The following is a 15,839-nucleotide window of genomic DNA, read 5'->3' as shown; positions in this document are numbered from 1 at the left end:
TAACGCCAGTCCTTAAGAGCCACCAACAGGTTAAGTTTTCAGGATATCCTTAGTAGTGCACAGGTAATAATTTCATCACCTGCTCAAGTATTAATTCCATCACCTATGCAATGCTAAGGAAATCCTGAAAACATAACCTGTTGGTGGATCTTAAGGACTGGAGTTAAGAAACGCTGTTCTAATACGTGACAAATGGGCACATGTGCATCCATATAACATACGTAAGTCCAGGACAAACTACCGGTCTAAACACCTACACTGCCAGGGCCGATCCTACTGAAACAGTCCTGCCATCTCCTTTCTAGTACAGATGTGGGGGAATTTAATTGTTTACTGACATCAGCCATCTCAGGCCACGGAGTCAGTATGATAGGAAAATGCACCCTACTGTCTTCTGATAGCAGCTATTTCCACGGTAGTGGGCTGGTGATAGCGCTATGTGGCAGGATGTCGTCCAGCACTTTCTTCCGCACTCTCTTCTCTCAGTTTTCCTCTCTTTGTTGGGCATAGTACTGTATCCTTGGGTGTACTCACCTATCTCCCGGGTAGATTTCGTATCCTCAGGTGTACTCACTTGTCTCCTGGGTTGATTACGTATCCGCATGTGTACTCACTTGTCTACTGGGTAGATTATGTACCCTCAGGTGTACTCACCCATCTCCCGGGTAGATTTCGTATCCTCAGGTGTACTGACTTGTCTCCTGGGTACATCCTCGCATATACTCTCTTGTCTCCTGGGCAGATTACATACCCTCAGGTGTACTTACCCATCTCCCGGGTCGATGACTCGCCGTGCAGTTTTCTGTCCTCTCTTTAATGATGACGCCATGTTATGAATCAGAAGCTTTTAATATGATGTTATTTACATACAGAATCAACGCGCCCATCCGTCTATTTAACGTAACGAGGCGGGGAAACCATCTAGTGAGGATGCGCATTTCTATACATATATATTGCTTTCTGGGTTAGCCACATGGGTGTCAAGAGAGGAGGACAGGACCGGAGACGTCCGTCACAGCATCGAACGCTTCCATATGAAAACCTGAGAGCAGCAAGAAACGAACGCTGGACAGGCGGACCCCGAAAACTACCCAGCAGCCCCCTATCAGATCCATCAGTCGAGTCAGTTCAAGACCTGAAATATACTGAAGCTTCACCCTGATGCGAGGGATCTTTTCGTGCATTCACCCTGATGCTAGAGCTTGGCCCCTGCTTCTAACCCCCAAACCAGTGTGCTTTATCAGGAGCCTTCCTCTGGGGCCAGCCATAGACATCTCGAATTAGAACAAAGCATATAAGAGGCCATAAGGGTGCAAGGCCGCAAATACCTACATCCCCCCGTGAGTTGAGAGGAGCATGATATTTAGGCCGAGGTCCCTGTCACCTGTGCTTGTACTACACTATCCCCAACAATTCCTACTACAAGAGGATTGTGGAAGTCGCATTTCAAACACAGAAACAAATGTAAGGAGCCATCAGGAAGATTTCAGCGTTTTCTGTCTGGGGAGTAAAAGTCCTGAAGTTCTGTGTCTCCTCGTACAGTTCGCCAGATCCTATAGGTTTTTCCAGCGGCCTCTGCGTTTACGTGAGGTCAAGTAGGAAAATCTCTTCCTCTTGTTTGGGGGCGGTGGGGAGGACGGAGGCTGCGGCTGCACTTCTGTAGTCTCCTGGGCGCCATCTTCATGCGCCTCGTGACTCTCTACCTCATAACTTACAGAACAAGGCTCAGACTCTGGCTCTGTCTTTGTGGGAAAGTAAACAGGTTCAATAATGGCCGAGGGGGCCGGGGACGCTGGCTGGGGAGGTATAAGAGGCAACAGGGTGGCCAGGACATTGGTCAAACGGTCCATGCTTTGCCGCAGGGTGTAGGTAAGGTGCCTTATAGCTTCTGCAGTTTCTTGCTGGGCTCTCAGCATGGCAACAGTCGGGTCGTAGTGCTGACTGACACCACCGGGGGCAAGTAAAGGAGAACCAGGGGGCAGCTGTTCTGGAGAGTCCCCATCTGAGGGATCTGGCGAGGGGCTCAGCTGGGGCAACTGAACGATGTGAAGTTGAGGCGTTGGGGAAGCAGAAGCCTTAGGATGAAGCAGCATTGGTGGGTCCGGGGGGCAGCAGGGACCACTCAGAGAGTTTTCAGTACTAGACGAGCCAGGGCCGGCTAAATGTAAATCTGCGGATGATAAGAGACATTGCGTTAGCCATGTGCAGCGTTGTCACTGCTGCCCCCCATGGAGGTCACAACTACAGGAGGAAATACTGGCATCAAAATAATGAGAGCTCCAAGAAAGGGGGAATAAATAAAGTGTGGGAGTCCTCGTCACAATTCTTACAGTCCGTTCTATGGGTGACACCACACACTGCGGCTGGCGCTCTGACCACCGTGATGCCCAGCGACTGCCGCTTTACTTCCAAAATCTTGTAGCCATTGGGCATCAGGATGATGGAGCTTCAGACGCGTCCAGCAGATACTCTAGGTCCTAACGAGGCCGATAATGAGGGAACATCTACCACTTCGTAATACAGTCATGTAGAAAAGTAAGTGCCCCCTACAGACAAACACCTCAGAGTCCGCTCCTCACTGAACAAAAACTAAAGATAAAGCACGGAATTGACGGAAAGACAGAAGCGCACTATCACTGATTACACGCCATCTTCTCCTCTTGGTTTATTTTGTCCGACCATTCTTTAGTGAATGATAAGTTATTGTCAAATTACAAGGTTCACTTTTGGTTGAACTTAAATGGTGAGAAGTCTAAAGTAGAACAATTTTGCTACCACCATAAAGTTGTTCTCAAATTCCTGTCTGTGGCCACAAAACAATCTTCACCGCCATGCTTTACACTGCAGGCAAGACACTGTCTGAGGTCTTTTGGCCACATAAGACCTGCTATGATGGAAGTTCTCGGCTTCTAAAAATGTCTTTCAGCACTTTCTAGGACTGATCTTCCTAAACGGTGATGGTCTCCTCTTTGCACACATGCCCCTTCTCTCCCCTCCAGTAGTGGTGGCCGCTTCTTGTAGGCCCTGAAATAAAGTTTTGGACTTAAAGAGAAGTCACCATTTCTTTGCGTTCAGCGAGTGATCCTGACATTCTGGGCAGAAGGACTAATGACACTTGTTTTGCACGACCTTTGACATCTGGAACCTCCTTAGCCAAGTGTCCAAGGGTGAGCGTCCAGACCTGGAGATCTTGTCTTGATGCAACCGATTTGAATTATACGTAATGGCAGAACGAAGATGATCCCAGAAGTTTATGATGCCCGCCGTGCACTATATCACTGGGTTTCAATAAAAACTACAACTCCCAGCTAGGGTTGAGCGACTTTTGTTTTTATAGGATCAGGTCGGATTTCACGACACCCGACTTTTTCAAAAGTCGGGTCGAGTGAAATCGGCCGATCCTATAGAAAAGTCGGGGTCGGCCGAAACACGAAACCCAATGCAGTGCATTGGGTTTCTAATGGTTCCCAGGGTCTGAAGGAGCGGAAACTCTCCTTCAGGCCCTGCGATCAATATTAATGTGTAAAATAAAGAATAAAAATAAAAAATATTGCTATACTCACCCTCAGACGCGCCCTGGTTGTAACCGGGAGCCTTCCTTCCTAAGAATCAGCGCTTGTAGGACCTTTCGATGATGTCGCGGCTTGTGATTGGTCGCGTGAGCAATCACATGGGCGTCACACGACCAATCAGAAGCCGTGACGTCATCGAAAGGTCCTTCAAGCGCTGATTCTTAGGAAGGAAGGCTGCGGGTTACAACCAGGGCGCGTCCGAGGGTGAGTATATACGTATTAGGAATATACTCACCCTCGGACGCGCCCTGGTTGTAATCCGCAGCCTTCCTTCCTAAGAATCAGCGCTTGAAGGACCTTTCGATGACGTCACGGCTTCTGATTGGTCGCGTGAGCGGTCACATGGGCGTCACGCGACCAATCAGAAGCCGTGATGTCATCGAAAGGTCCTTCAAGCGCTGATTCTTAGGAAGGAAGGCTCCCGCTTACAACCAGGGCGCGTCCGAGGGTGAGTATAGCAATATTTTTTATTTTTATTCTTTATTTTACACTTAAATCTGAATTCCGATACCAATTCCCGATATCTTAAACATATCGGGAATCGGTATCGGAATTCCGATTCCAGATTCAGAAGATCGCCGACTTAATGGCCGACCCCTCACAGGGGTCGGGTTTCGTGAAACCCGACTTTGCCAAAAGTCAGCGACTTCTGAAAATGGCCGACCCGTTTCGCTCAACCCTACTCCCAGCATCCCCTGACTGTCCGCACTGGAGACCACTGTCCTTTATGCTGCCTGTGCATTCAGAGCTGCCAAAAAAAAAAAACTAAGAAAATCCATGACTTCTTTTCTAGAATCACTGCAAAACTGCAGAAGTAACACTGTGAGGTGTAAAAAGGTTCGGATACCAATGGTTGCTGCATGATGCTCTCAATGTTGGTAGAAGCAAAATCAAGGGCAGTGGGGTTCACTTACTTTATCTATGGAGTTTAGTGAAAACTTATATTAATCAGAATTGTGATTTATTCTTTTCATTTAGTTCTGTCCCTTTATTTTCTGTGACTCTGGAGCAGACACCAATGGGTAAATAAATGCTTTACATGGAGGGGGGCACTTACTTTTCCCCATCACTGTGTTTTGCCTTTCTAGATCTGTTGGGGGCATTTTCTGCACAGATCTGTGGCTGAATTTTGTGTCCTGTCTACAGTCATGGCCAAAAGTATTGACACCCCTGCAATTCTGTCAGATAATACTCAGTTTCTTCCTGAAAATGATTGCAAACACAAATTATTTGGTATTATTATCTTCATTTAATTTGTCTTAAATGAAAAACCACAAAAGAGAATGAAGCAAAAAGCAAAACATTGATCATTTCACACAAAACTCCAAAAATGGGCCAGACAAAAGTATTGGCACCCTCAGCCTAATACTTGGTTGCACAACCTTTAGCCAAAATAATTGCGACCAACCACTTCCGGGAACCATCAAGGAGTTTCTTACAATGCTCTACTGGAATTTTAGACCATTCTTCTTTGGCAAACTGCTCCAGGTCCCTGATATTTGAAGGGTGCCTTCTCCAAACTGCCATTTTTAGATCTCTCCACAGGTGTCTATGGGATTCAGGTCTGGACTCATTGCTGGCCACCTTAGAAGTCTCCAGTGCTTTCTCTCAAACCATTTTCTAGTGCTTTTTGAAGTGTGTTTTGGGTCATTGTCCTGCTGGAAGACCCATGACCTCTGAGGGAGACCCAGCTTTCTCACACTGGGCCCTACATTATGCTGCAAAATTTATTGGTAGTCTTCAGACTTCATAATGCCATGCACACTGTCAAGCAGTCCAGTGCCAGAGACAGCAAAGCAGCCCCAAAACATCAGGGAACCTCCGCCATGTTTGACTGTAGGGACCATGTTCTTTTCTTTGAATGCTTTTTTTCTCCTGTAAACTCTATGTTGATGCCTTTGCCCAAAAAGCTCTACTTTTGTCTCATCTGACCAGAGAACATTCTTCCAAAACATTTTAGGCTTTTTCAGGTAAGTTTTGGCAAACTCCAGCTTGGCTTTTTTATGTCTCGGGGTAAGAAGTGGGGTCTTCCTGGGTCTCCTACCATACAGTCCCTTTTCATTCAGACGCCGACGGATAGTACGGGTTGACACTGTTGTACCCTCGGACTGCAGGGCAGCTTGAACTTGTTTGGATGTTAGTCGAGGTTCTTTATCCAACATCCGCACAATCTTGCGTTGAAATCTCTTGTCAGTTTTTCTTTTCTGTCCACATCTAGGGAGGTTAGCCACAGTGCCATGGGCTTTACACTTCTTGATGACACTGCGCACGGTAGACACAGGAACATTCAGGTCTTTGGAGATGGACTTGTAGCCTTGAGATTGCTCATGCTTCCTCACAATTTGGTTTCTCAAGTCCTCAGACAGTTCTTTGGTCTTCTTTTTTTTCTCCATGCTCAATGTGGTACACACAAGGAAACAGGACAGAGGTTGAGTCAACTTTAATCCATGTCAACTGGCTGCAAGTGTGATTTAGTTATTGCCAACACCTGTTAGGTGCCACAGGTAAGTTACAGGTGCTGTTAATTACACTAATTAGCGAAGCATCACATGATTTTTCGAACAGTGCCAATACTTTTGTCCACCCCCTTTTTATGTTTGGTGTGGAATTATATCCAATTTGGCTTTAGGACATTGTGTTTTTTCATTTAAGACAAATTAAATGAAGATAATATTACGAAATAATTTGTGTTTGCAATCCTTTTCAGGAAGAAAATGAGTATTATCTGACAGAATTGCAGGGGTGTCAATACTTTTGGCCATGACTGTATAAAGTCTCTCCTGTAAACAGGCTCAGTAGATAGCATCCTTTTTCACATTACAAAAGCGAGAATTTTTATTTTTTTTCCCCTGCACCCAGATTGATGTGGCCCCGTCTCTTGTCCATGAATGGGGTCGTCCATATCGGACCTGTGGAGGTTTGATGACACCCCACCCTCACCCCAAGTGATCACCTGCTTGCAGCTCCTATGGCAGCCGGATGGGCAGTGTACGGAGCCAGAACAGCACAGCTAGTGGCCATTCTGGGTACTGCGGCTAAATTTTGATTTCTGTGAATGGCATCTGGGTGCAGTACCAAGAACGGCCACCTCACAACTTATGGCGCTGTGTTGTTCCAGCTCTGTACTGTGCAGCATTTATGGTGGCCCGATGTGCAAACAGCTGATCGGAGGATCCAATATAAAAGACAGGTCAGCAATATAGACGTTCCGGACAATCCCTTGAAGGCCAGTGAACATGACAAACACAGGGGAACCATTACACCTTTCCTTCGGCACTGACTTGCTCTATGTATCTGGAGCCTCCAGAAGACGTGAGGTCAGGAGGACATCAGCACGATGAGGATGCTGAGGAGAAGATTAAGGTTATAATGTACAGCAGACCATAACATCACTGACCTGAGTCTCTCTAACTACAGCAGTCCGGGGAGCGGGCACCTGAAATCTTCAGATCTGAAACACAGACTGGAGTCCTACAAAACACTGAGAACTGGAAGTATCGGCAATTTTATGCTCACCCATAGCTCCCAGCCGCGTCCCATGGAGATAGGAGTCCCTCCCAGGCACCACCCCCGGCCCCAGGATGGCAAAGATGGTTTCCTCCTCCGCCGTGAGAACGTCCTCTGCTGTGCCGTTCTGCGTGGAGTGAGGGATACGAGCCAACTTCTCCTTGGTCCGTCTCTTAAAGTCATTCCAGCGTTTCTGCACTTCCTGGGCGGTTCTCTTCCAGTTGGTGATGGCGTTGATCTTTGCGGCGATGCCCTCCCACACACAGCGTCGCTCTGCCACGCTGAGACGCCGGCTCTGTGCACCGTACAGCATAGAATAATGGGCTCGCACTTCTCGGATCAGGATCTGGTTCTCCTCATAAGAAAACCTGGGCTTACGGAGGCGAGTCACCTCCTCCGTGTCGCCAGACATGGCGAGGGCATTCACTATGGCCTCCAGTGTTCAGGCTAAACGAGAATGGAGAACAGAGATTTAACTGGTTATACTGGTCGGTCCAAGAAAAACAAAACACAGCCAGGAGACAGACATCCCACCGGTCCCCTGGGCATATCGCACAGCTAAAAACTAACTGGACCCAGGACCACCCAAACAAGGACAAGATGGTTTGTTTGAAAGTCTGTGGTACTAAGGAAGACATATTTGATGAGTAGGGGCACTTGGGGGTGCAAAGTAATACATGATAGATGTGAGTTCTGTATGTCATTCCCTGTAATATAGGCTGGATGTGAGGTCTGTGTGTCTCTCCCAGTAATATAGGCTGGATGTGAGGTCTGTGTCTCTCCCAGTAATATAGGCTGGATGTGAGTTCTGTGTGTTACTCCCTGTAATATAGGCTGGATGTGATGTCTGTGTGTCTCTCCCAGTAATATAGGCTGGATGTGAGGTCTGTGTCTTCCAGTAATATAGGCTGGATGTGAGGTCTGTGTGTCTCTCCCAGTAATATAGGCTGGAGGTGAGGTCTGTGTGTCTCTCCCAGTAATATAGGCTGGATGTGATGTCTGTGTGTCTCTCCCAGTAATATAGGCTGGATGTGAGGTCTGTGTCTTCCAGTAATATAGGCTGGATGTGAGGTCTGTGTGTCTCTCCCAGTAATATAGGCTGGAGGTGAGGTCTGTGTGTCTCTCCCAGTAATATAGGCTGGATGTGAGGTCAGTGTGCCTTTCCCAGTAATATAGGCTGGATGTGAGGTCTGTGTGTCTCTCCCAGTAATATAGGCTGGATGTGAGGTCAGTGTGCCTCTCCCAGTAATATAGGCTAGATGTGAGGTCTGTGTGTCTCTCCCAGTAATATAGGCTGGATGTGAGGTCTGTGTGTACAGGGTGCTGTCTTCACTAACTATCCAACATGAGCACAGCTCCATTACTGCAGTGATTTCACCTCCTATAGCAGATGACTCCTGTGCCTCCCTATCTACAGCCCGAGTTTGCTGCCTGCTCCTTCTGTCTGATATGAAGCACACACCGCTCCATGCTGGTATCCTTAAGCCAACAATCACATGTTCAGTAGTTGGTCAGCATTTTAATCAGTATTTGTAGCCAAAACCAGGAGTGGGACAACTAAGAGGAAAAGTATTATAGAAACATATGCACCACTTCTGCAGTTTTCAGCCGCTTCTGATTTTGGTTCGCAAATACGGATGTAAAATACTGACCAAATACTGAATATGTGAACACGGCCTAACACAGGAGTCAGACCAAGGAGCACTGATGGGGGTCCATCAGATTTTGTACAGGTGAAGGGCTTGCAGACTCTGCAGCAGGAAAATGGTAGGAAATTATTGATGAGGAATACATTCAACATTGCTTAATTTTGCATTTGGGTGGAAAATAAAATGACTCTCAATAATGAAATTGAAACACCAAAAAGGAAAAGCTGTGGAGTGATGGAGACGTTACTGATAGGCAAATAATTAAAACTAAATTAAAACAACATTTTCAAAGCCCCTGGATCTCTTCAGTTTGGAGTCTGAGCCTCGTGCAGAAATCTCGGCACCTCCGGCCTCAGCTGCCATCACAGAGGATATTAATGGTCGTCTGAGGAAGGAAATCATCAGGATCTGCAGCCGGCAGCTCCTATGTAATCACTGACCAATGACGTCCAAAAGTGCTCGATGGAGACAAGTCCGGAAACGCTGCCACCACGGAAGCGGGTTGAGGCCACGCACGCTGCTCACAGGAGCTCAAGACGCAGGTGGCCTGGAAACGTGGTGTGGAAAAACTCCTGACATTTTGGAGAAAAGGCCGCACCAGAGTCCACCAACAAGTCAATGCAACGCAGAGGTGTTAGTGCTCCTGGAATGAAGACTAGAGGGGTCCAGCTACCGGCCACTATGTCACTCCACAAGAGTCCTGAGAGTAGGACCCATGCGACGTCCCTTGTGAAGCCTCTTCATGGCGATGCTGAAGTGGTCTCCATCTTCGGAGAATGGCGCATAGTGATCCATCTAAGGCTAGGTTCACATTGCGTTAGCACAATCCGTTAAGCGGATTGCGCTAACGCAATGTTTGTTTAGGGTCCGCGTTCGGCGTCCCCGCTAGCGCAGATCCCCGATCTGCGCTAGCGAGGGACGGACCTCGGACGCTGCTTGCAGCGTCCGAGGTCCGTCACAAAAGAACGGCACATCACTAGCGCGTGCCGAAAATGGCATGCGCTAGCGATGCGCTACAGCAAAAAAAAAAAAAAAAATCACATTGCTGTCAATGGGTGCGCTAACGGACCCGTTGCACAGCGTTAATTGCGACATTTTTGCCGTGCAACGCAGTCCGTTAGCGTTAACCCATTAACGCAATGTGAACCTAGCCTAAGGCACAACTGAACTTACACATGACACTGAGCCGAGGCGTCAGCGTCCACACAAACCATCAGAAGGCGCTCACCCCACATTGGGCCACAGGCCGGCGAGCGGCTACAGGCGTCCAACCACCTCATGTCACCATTCTCAAGGGCAATCATGGTGCAAAGTGAGACAGCAATGGAGGCTGGAGCGGCGCGGTCCTCCTGACAGGCCAGTCCAGATTATACACTGGTCAACGCAATTTTTCTGGCAAAAGGTTTTAAAGCATATTTTAAGTCAATTTTGGCTGCTGATTACGAATATGAACTCCGTTTTTGGCTATCACATCAGGATTTCAAGATATTTTCGATTTTTGATGAAAATTACTCCTAATGTTTTATGATAAAAACACATGATTTTCGGTACTACATTGTATATTTTTAGTCAAGGAATAACAAAGATTACAACGTCTATGTGCAGCAAATCAAATATACTTACAGAATTAAACTACAAAATATAAAAACACATATATATGGCGTACAGATGAATGACAAATGGCAGGTATTTGGACTTTCTTTTCTTGGCTGATCTGTGATGTACGGCTTCTGGGTTGTCTCTCATCGAGCTCCAGCAATAGTCGCCATCATATGTGAGTCCCACCGGCCTTCATACCGTTCTTCCATTGTTTTAATGTCCTGATGAAAACGCTCCCCTTGTTCCTCGCTCAGATCCCCAAGGTTCTCTGTAAATAGTGAATCTTGATCCTCATTCTACATCTAAGATTTCGCAGACTCGTTAGTAGATCTTCTCTTCCACAATCTCTTCATAGTTGTCGGCTTTCTTATTCCCTAGAACATTCTGCACCACATTACAAAATGCCTCCAAGCTCTTTCTTCTGTCTCATTCATTGATGTAATAACATTTGGGTCTCTCCTAAGTGTTCTTATTTGAGGTCCATCAAATATTCCAGCCTTCTTCTTCTCTTCACTAAGACCAGGAAGAGTTGAACATATATAGTTACTGCATTCTCCACTGTGATTGAGAGCTTTGACGAACTGCTTCATCAATCCAAGTTTTATGTGTAAGGGAGGAAAGACAATGTTCTTCCTATCCACTAGAGCAGAGGTCCCCAACGTTTCTGACCTTGAGAGCCACAGTCGGCTCTGAGAGAAGGTCGCGAGCCACATCCAGCCTTGAGAGAGGGTCGCGAGCCACATTCAGCTTCCGCCCCCTCGCAATAGTGGCAACCAAAGCCCCCATTACAGGTATAATGGTAACCAAAGCTTTTCCACAAAAATCAATCACCCAAAGCAGTACACAAAGATCCATGGGTTCCTACAATACCCCCCATTCAGTATTCTCCTATAAGACACTGTCACATCCAGCTTCAAACATCTCCTCTGACAGGTGGGGTCATCGTGTCTCCATCATACCATACTTATATCATCTCAAAACCCCTAAGAACAGTATATGTAAATCCAGATCTGCTCTTCTATACAGAGCTGCTCCCAAAATTCACCATTTTCAGATGTGCTCTTCATACCTGTTTGCTAGACCTGGAGCTAGTGCACTAAGCTGACAGACAGCCGCGAGCCACAATTCATGGGACCGCGAGCCACATGTGGCTCCCGAGCTACAGGTTGGGGACCCCTGCACTAGAGGATCATGGATGACATTCTTATCGCCAGATGCCAAACTCTGTCGCGGAGGCCATTCAGTTTTCACCCAATGCTCTGCTGTATCATTTATCATGGAATTAATGAAAATGGGCTATATACCTATAGCGCAAAAACGTGATGTGATAGAGAAATTATAAGATCAGATTTGAATTTTTTTTTTGTACACCAGTGTATCTATTAGATGCAGTTATAGCTGGAGATCGGTCTGGAGACAACATGGGCGACGCCATGAAGAGGCCTCAAGAGGGTGCATGAAAGTGTCCGAGATGCTGTTTTACCACATCCCCAGGCCACGTTTCTCCGGACCCCTCCTCCCGGGGAGGCAGCGCCTCCGGACCCCTCTCCCGGGGAGGCAGCGCCTCTGGACCCCTCTCCCGAGGTGACAGCGCCTCCTGACCCCTCTTCCGGGGTGGCAGCGCCTACGGACCCCTCTCCCGAGGTGGCAGCTCCTACGGACCCTTCTCCCGAGGTGGCAGTTCCTACGGACCCCTCTCCCGGGGTGGCAGCGCCTACGGACCCCTCTCCCGAGGTGGCAGTTCCTACGGCCCCCTCTCCCGGGGTGACTGCACCTCCTGACCCCTCTCCCGGGGTGGCAGCGCCTTCGGACCCCTCTCCCAGGGTGACGGCGCCTCCGGACCCCTCTCCCGGGGTGGCAGCGCCTCCGGACCCCTCTCCCGGGGTGGCAGCGCCTACGGACCCCTCTCCCGAGGTGGCAGTTCCTACGGCCCCCTCTCCCGGGGTGACTGCACCTCCTGACCCCTCTCCCGGGGTGACTGCGCCTCCGGACCCCTCTCCCGGGGTGGCAGCGCCTCCAAGCCCCTCTCCCGGGGTGGCAGCGCCTCCGGACCCCTCTCCCGGGGTGACAGCAGTGGAGGTTGGAGGTGTCAGGATTTCTGTCTCAGAGAGATTAAATTGTGGTGGTCTCCAGTTACGTATGATTGATACTGGATACATACAGTGGTCTCTGGGTATCTATGGTGGTCTCCAGGTACATACGATGGTTACCAGGTATATATAGTGCTTTCCAAGTATATATGATAGTCACCGGATAGACAGTGGCTACCGGGTATATACGGTGATCCCAGTGTATATATGGTGGTCTCAGGGTATATACGGTGGTCTCCAGGCATTTATGACCACACACCGCTCTCCAGCACATCTCTGCAGCTCTCCGGGCTGTCTGTGTGTGAGGACGCGGCTCTCTGGCCTCATGCTGTAGGCGCTCAGGCTCCGGGGCCGCCCTGCGGGTGGGGGCGGGGCAGGTGCTTAGTATCCGGGGTGATTTCGGGGGATTTTACCTTTTTGTAGCCGCTCCGGCTCCTGCTCCACCTCTTCCACTTCCTCTCCTCCCGCCGCCCACGGAGCATGCGCCGCACTGCGTCATCCTCACAGACGGCAGCGCAGAGCATCATGGAAAGGATTTCTGAGCACCTAACTTTCCACCACCAGATGGCGCAATGTGAACAAATGTAAAAGTGCGGTAAACAGCGGGATGAAGAGACCAACCTAACCACGCCTGCAAGCCACGCCCACACCACAGGTAGCGATCCTGACAAGGCTGTAGGGCGCAGAGGGCAGTGCGCATGTGCGGAGTAGAACGTGCGCCCTCTGCCGGCAGAAGGGAAATCTGCGACCCTCTCATAAGTGAACTGAATTTGTTAATTAATTTTGAATTACACGTGAGCAAGCAGACGCCCCTCAATAAGTAAGTCACGGTACACACATTACTGATCCCGAGCTACATCCTGTATTATACTCCAGAGCTGCACTCACTATTCTGCTGGTGCAGTCACTGTGTACATACATTACATTATTGATCCTGAACTACATCCTGTATTATACTCCAGAGCTGCACTCACTATTCTGCTGGTGCAGTCACTGTGTACATACATTACATTACTGATCCCGAGCTACATCCTGTATTATACCCCAGAGCTGCACTCACTATTCTGCTGGTGCAGTCACTGTGTACATACATTACATTACTGATCCTGAGTTACATCCTGTATTATACCCCAGAGCTGCACTCACTACTCTGCTGGTGCAGTCACTGTGTACATACATTACATTACTGATCCGGAGTTACATCCTGTATTATACTCCAGAGCTGCACTCACTATTCTGCTAGTGCAGTCACTGTGTACATACATTACATTACTGATCCTGAGTTACATTCTGTATTATACTCCAGAGCTGCACTCACTATTCTGCTGGTGCAGTCACTGTGTACATACATTACATTACTGATCCTGAGTTACATCCTGTATTATACCCCAGAGCTGCACTCACTATTCTGCTGGTGCAGTCACTGTGTACATACATTACATTACTGATCCTGACTTACACCCTGTATTATACCCCAGAGCTGCACTCACTATTCTGCTGGTGCAGTCACTGTGTACATACATTACATTACTGATCCTGAGTTACATCCTGTATTATACCCCAGAGCTGCACTCACTATTCTGCTGGTGCAGTCACTGTGTACATACATTAAATTACTGATCCTGAGTTACATCCTGTATCTCTTTTTTATTATAAAAGTACAAAACAAAGCTTACAGACAAACTCAATAACAAAACAAATTATTCACAATCCCCAAAAGTCCAATGTCCAGCAGATTTATACAAACAAAATGTTCCTCCATTTCATTAATACCCCCAGCAAGGGAAGAGACCTCAACCTATATCCTTTTTCCCTTCCTTTGTATCTTTTTTTCCCCTCATACACACATACCCATGCATTCATCCCTAGAAAAATAAACAAAAGTCAGCCAACTGCCCTAAAGAAAGTAAATAGGTCACCTGGCCGAAACTTAAATGATATCTATATATACACTATATGGTGGCCCGATTCTAACGCATCGGGTATTCTAGAATATGCATGTCCACGTAGTATATTGCCCAGCCACGTAGTATATTGCCCAGCCACGTAGTATATTGCCCAGCCACGTAGTATATTGCCCAGCCACGTAGTATATTGCCCAGCCACGTAGTATATTGCCCAGCCACGTAGTATATTGCCCAGCCACATAGTATATTGCCCAGTCACGTAGTATATTGCCCAGTCACGTAGTATATTGCCCAGTCACGTAGTATATTGCCCAGTCACGTAGTATATTGCCCAGTCACGTAGTATATTGCCCAGCCACGTAGTATATTGCCCAGTCACGTAGTATATTGCCCAGTCACGTAGTATATTGCCCAGTCACGTAGTATATTGCCCAGTCACGTAGTATATTGCCCAGTCACGTAGTATATTGCCCAGCCACGTAGTATATTGCCCAACCACGTAGTATATAGCAGAGCCACGTAGTATATTACCCAGCACAGAGCTACGTAGTATAGAGACTTAAAAAAAAATAAACATATACTCACCTATAGCCCGTTGAAGTCCTGCTATACTCACCCTCCGCCGCCTTTCCCGCTCCTCGCCACGCTCCCGGGACCGCTCCATTGCAAGCGGCAGCTTCCGCTGCCAGGGCTGGTGTGAGCAGGACCTATTATGACGTCGCGGTCACATGACCGTGACGTCACGGCAGGTCCTTGTCGCACACCAGCCCTGGGACCGGAAGCTGCCGCTTGAAATGGAGCGGTCCCGGGAGCGTGGCGAGGAGCGGGAAAGGCAGTGGATGGTGAGTATTGCAGGTTTTTTGTTTTTTTAATTATTTTTAACATGACATATTTTTACTATTGATGCTGCATAGGCAGTATCAATAGTAAATAGTTGGGGACACACAGGGTTAATAGCAGCGGTAACAGAGTGTGTTACACCGCGGGCCGTTACCGCTGCCATTAACCCTGTGTGAGCGGTGAGTGGAGGGATTATGGAGCGGGCGCCGGGCAGTGAGTGCAGGGGAGTAGGGGAGGGACTAATCGGACTGTGCCCGTCGCTGATTGGTCGCGGCAGCCATGACAGGCAGCTGCCGAGACCAATCAGCGAATGAATAACCGTGACAGAAGGACAGACAGACAGACGGAAGTACCCCTTAGACAATTATGTATATACTAGATGGCAGCCCGATTTTAAAGAATCGGGAGTCTAGAATCCATATATACTTTATTTATTCAAATGTAAGAATAATACAATTAATAAATAATAGTAAGAAAGAACAAAAATAATAGGCAGTATATGGAGAAAACACCAAACAAAAGTTCAAAATTGGTGTGAAAATGTCACTGAACCACTTCACAACTAAATATATATAGTTTTGGTAAATGGTATTATCATTTTTTTGACGAAATTCGGCAGGAGCTTGAAGAGCAACGTCACTGGGCCCGCCTCCACGCAGTAGAAACTTGCTGTGA

General features: G+C 47.8%; 1 protein-coding gene across 3 annotated transcripts; it reads right to left on the bottom strand.

Moving 5' to 3' along the window:
- Positions 1-830: 830 nt before the first annotated feature.
- On the bottom strand, positions 831-12,928 carry LOC138661479 (myb-related transcription factor, partner of profilin-like). 3 transcript variants are annotated; one of them, XM_069746189.1, is made up of 3 exons: positions 12,831-12,928; positions 7,089-7,526; positions 831-2,170 (listed from the first exon to the last, which is right to left on the bottom strand). In XM_069746189.1, the coding sequence occupies exons 2-3, from the start codon at positions 7,489-7,491 to the stop codon at positions 1,554-1,556; spliced, it is 1,020 nt and encodes a 339-aa protein (XP_069602290.1). In that variant the 5' UTR covers positions 7,492-7,526; positions 12,831-12,928; the 3' UTR covers positions 831-1,553. The 3 variants fall into 3 exon arrangements, 2 of the variants coding, with proteins under 2 accessions (XP_069602290.1, XP_069602291.1); XM_069746190.1 differs by having other exon boundaries at positions 12,489-12,842; XR_011317934.1 differs by lacking the exon at positions 12,831-12,928 and having other exon boundaries at positions 2,034-2,170; positions 6,970-7,108.
- Positions 12,929-15,839: the final 2,911 nt, after the last annotated feature.

Source organism: Ranitomeya imitator, chromosome 2, assembly GCF_032444005.1.
Source record: "Ranitomeya imitator isolate aRanImi1 chromosome 2, aRanImi1.pri, whole genome shotgun sequence".
In the NCBI taxonomy this organism is placed as follows: domain Eukaryota; kingdom Metazoa; phylum Chordata; class Amphibia; order Anura; family Dendrobatidae; genus Ranitomeya; species Ranitomeya imitator.
This window is presented reverse-complemented; position numbering and strand designations above follow the sequence as displayed.

Excerpts from the sequence above, each read along its gene's own strand:
- LOC138661479 (XM_069746189.1), bottom strand. The coding sequence starts at position 7,491 with ATGTCTGGCGACACGGAGGAGGTGACTCGCCTCCGTAAGCCCAGGTTT. Across the intron at positions 2,171-7,088 it reads GACGCGGCTGGGAGCTATGG|ATTTACATTTAGCCGGCCCT; the intron begins GTGAGCATAAAA and ends TATCATCCGCAG.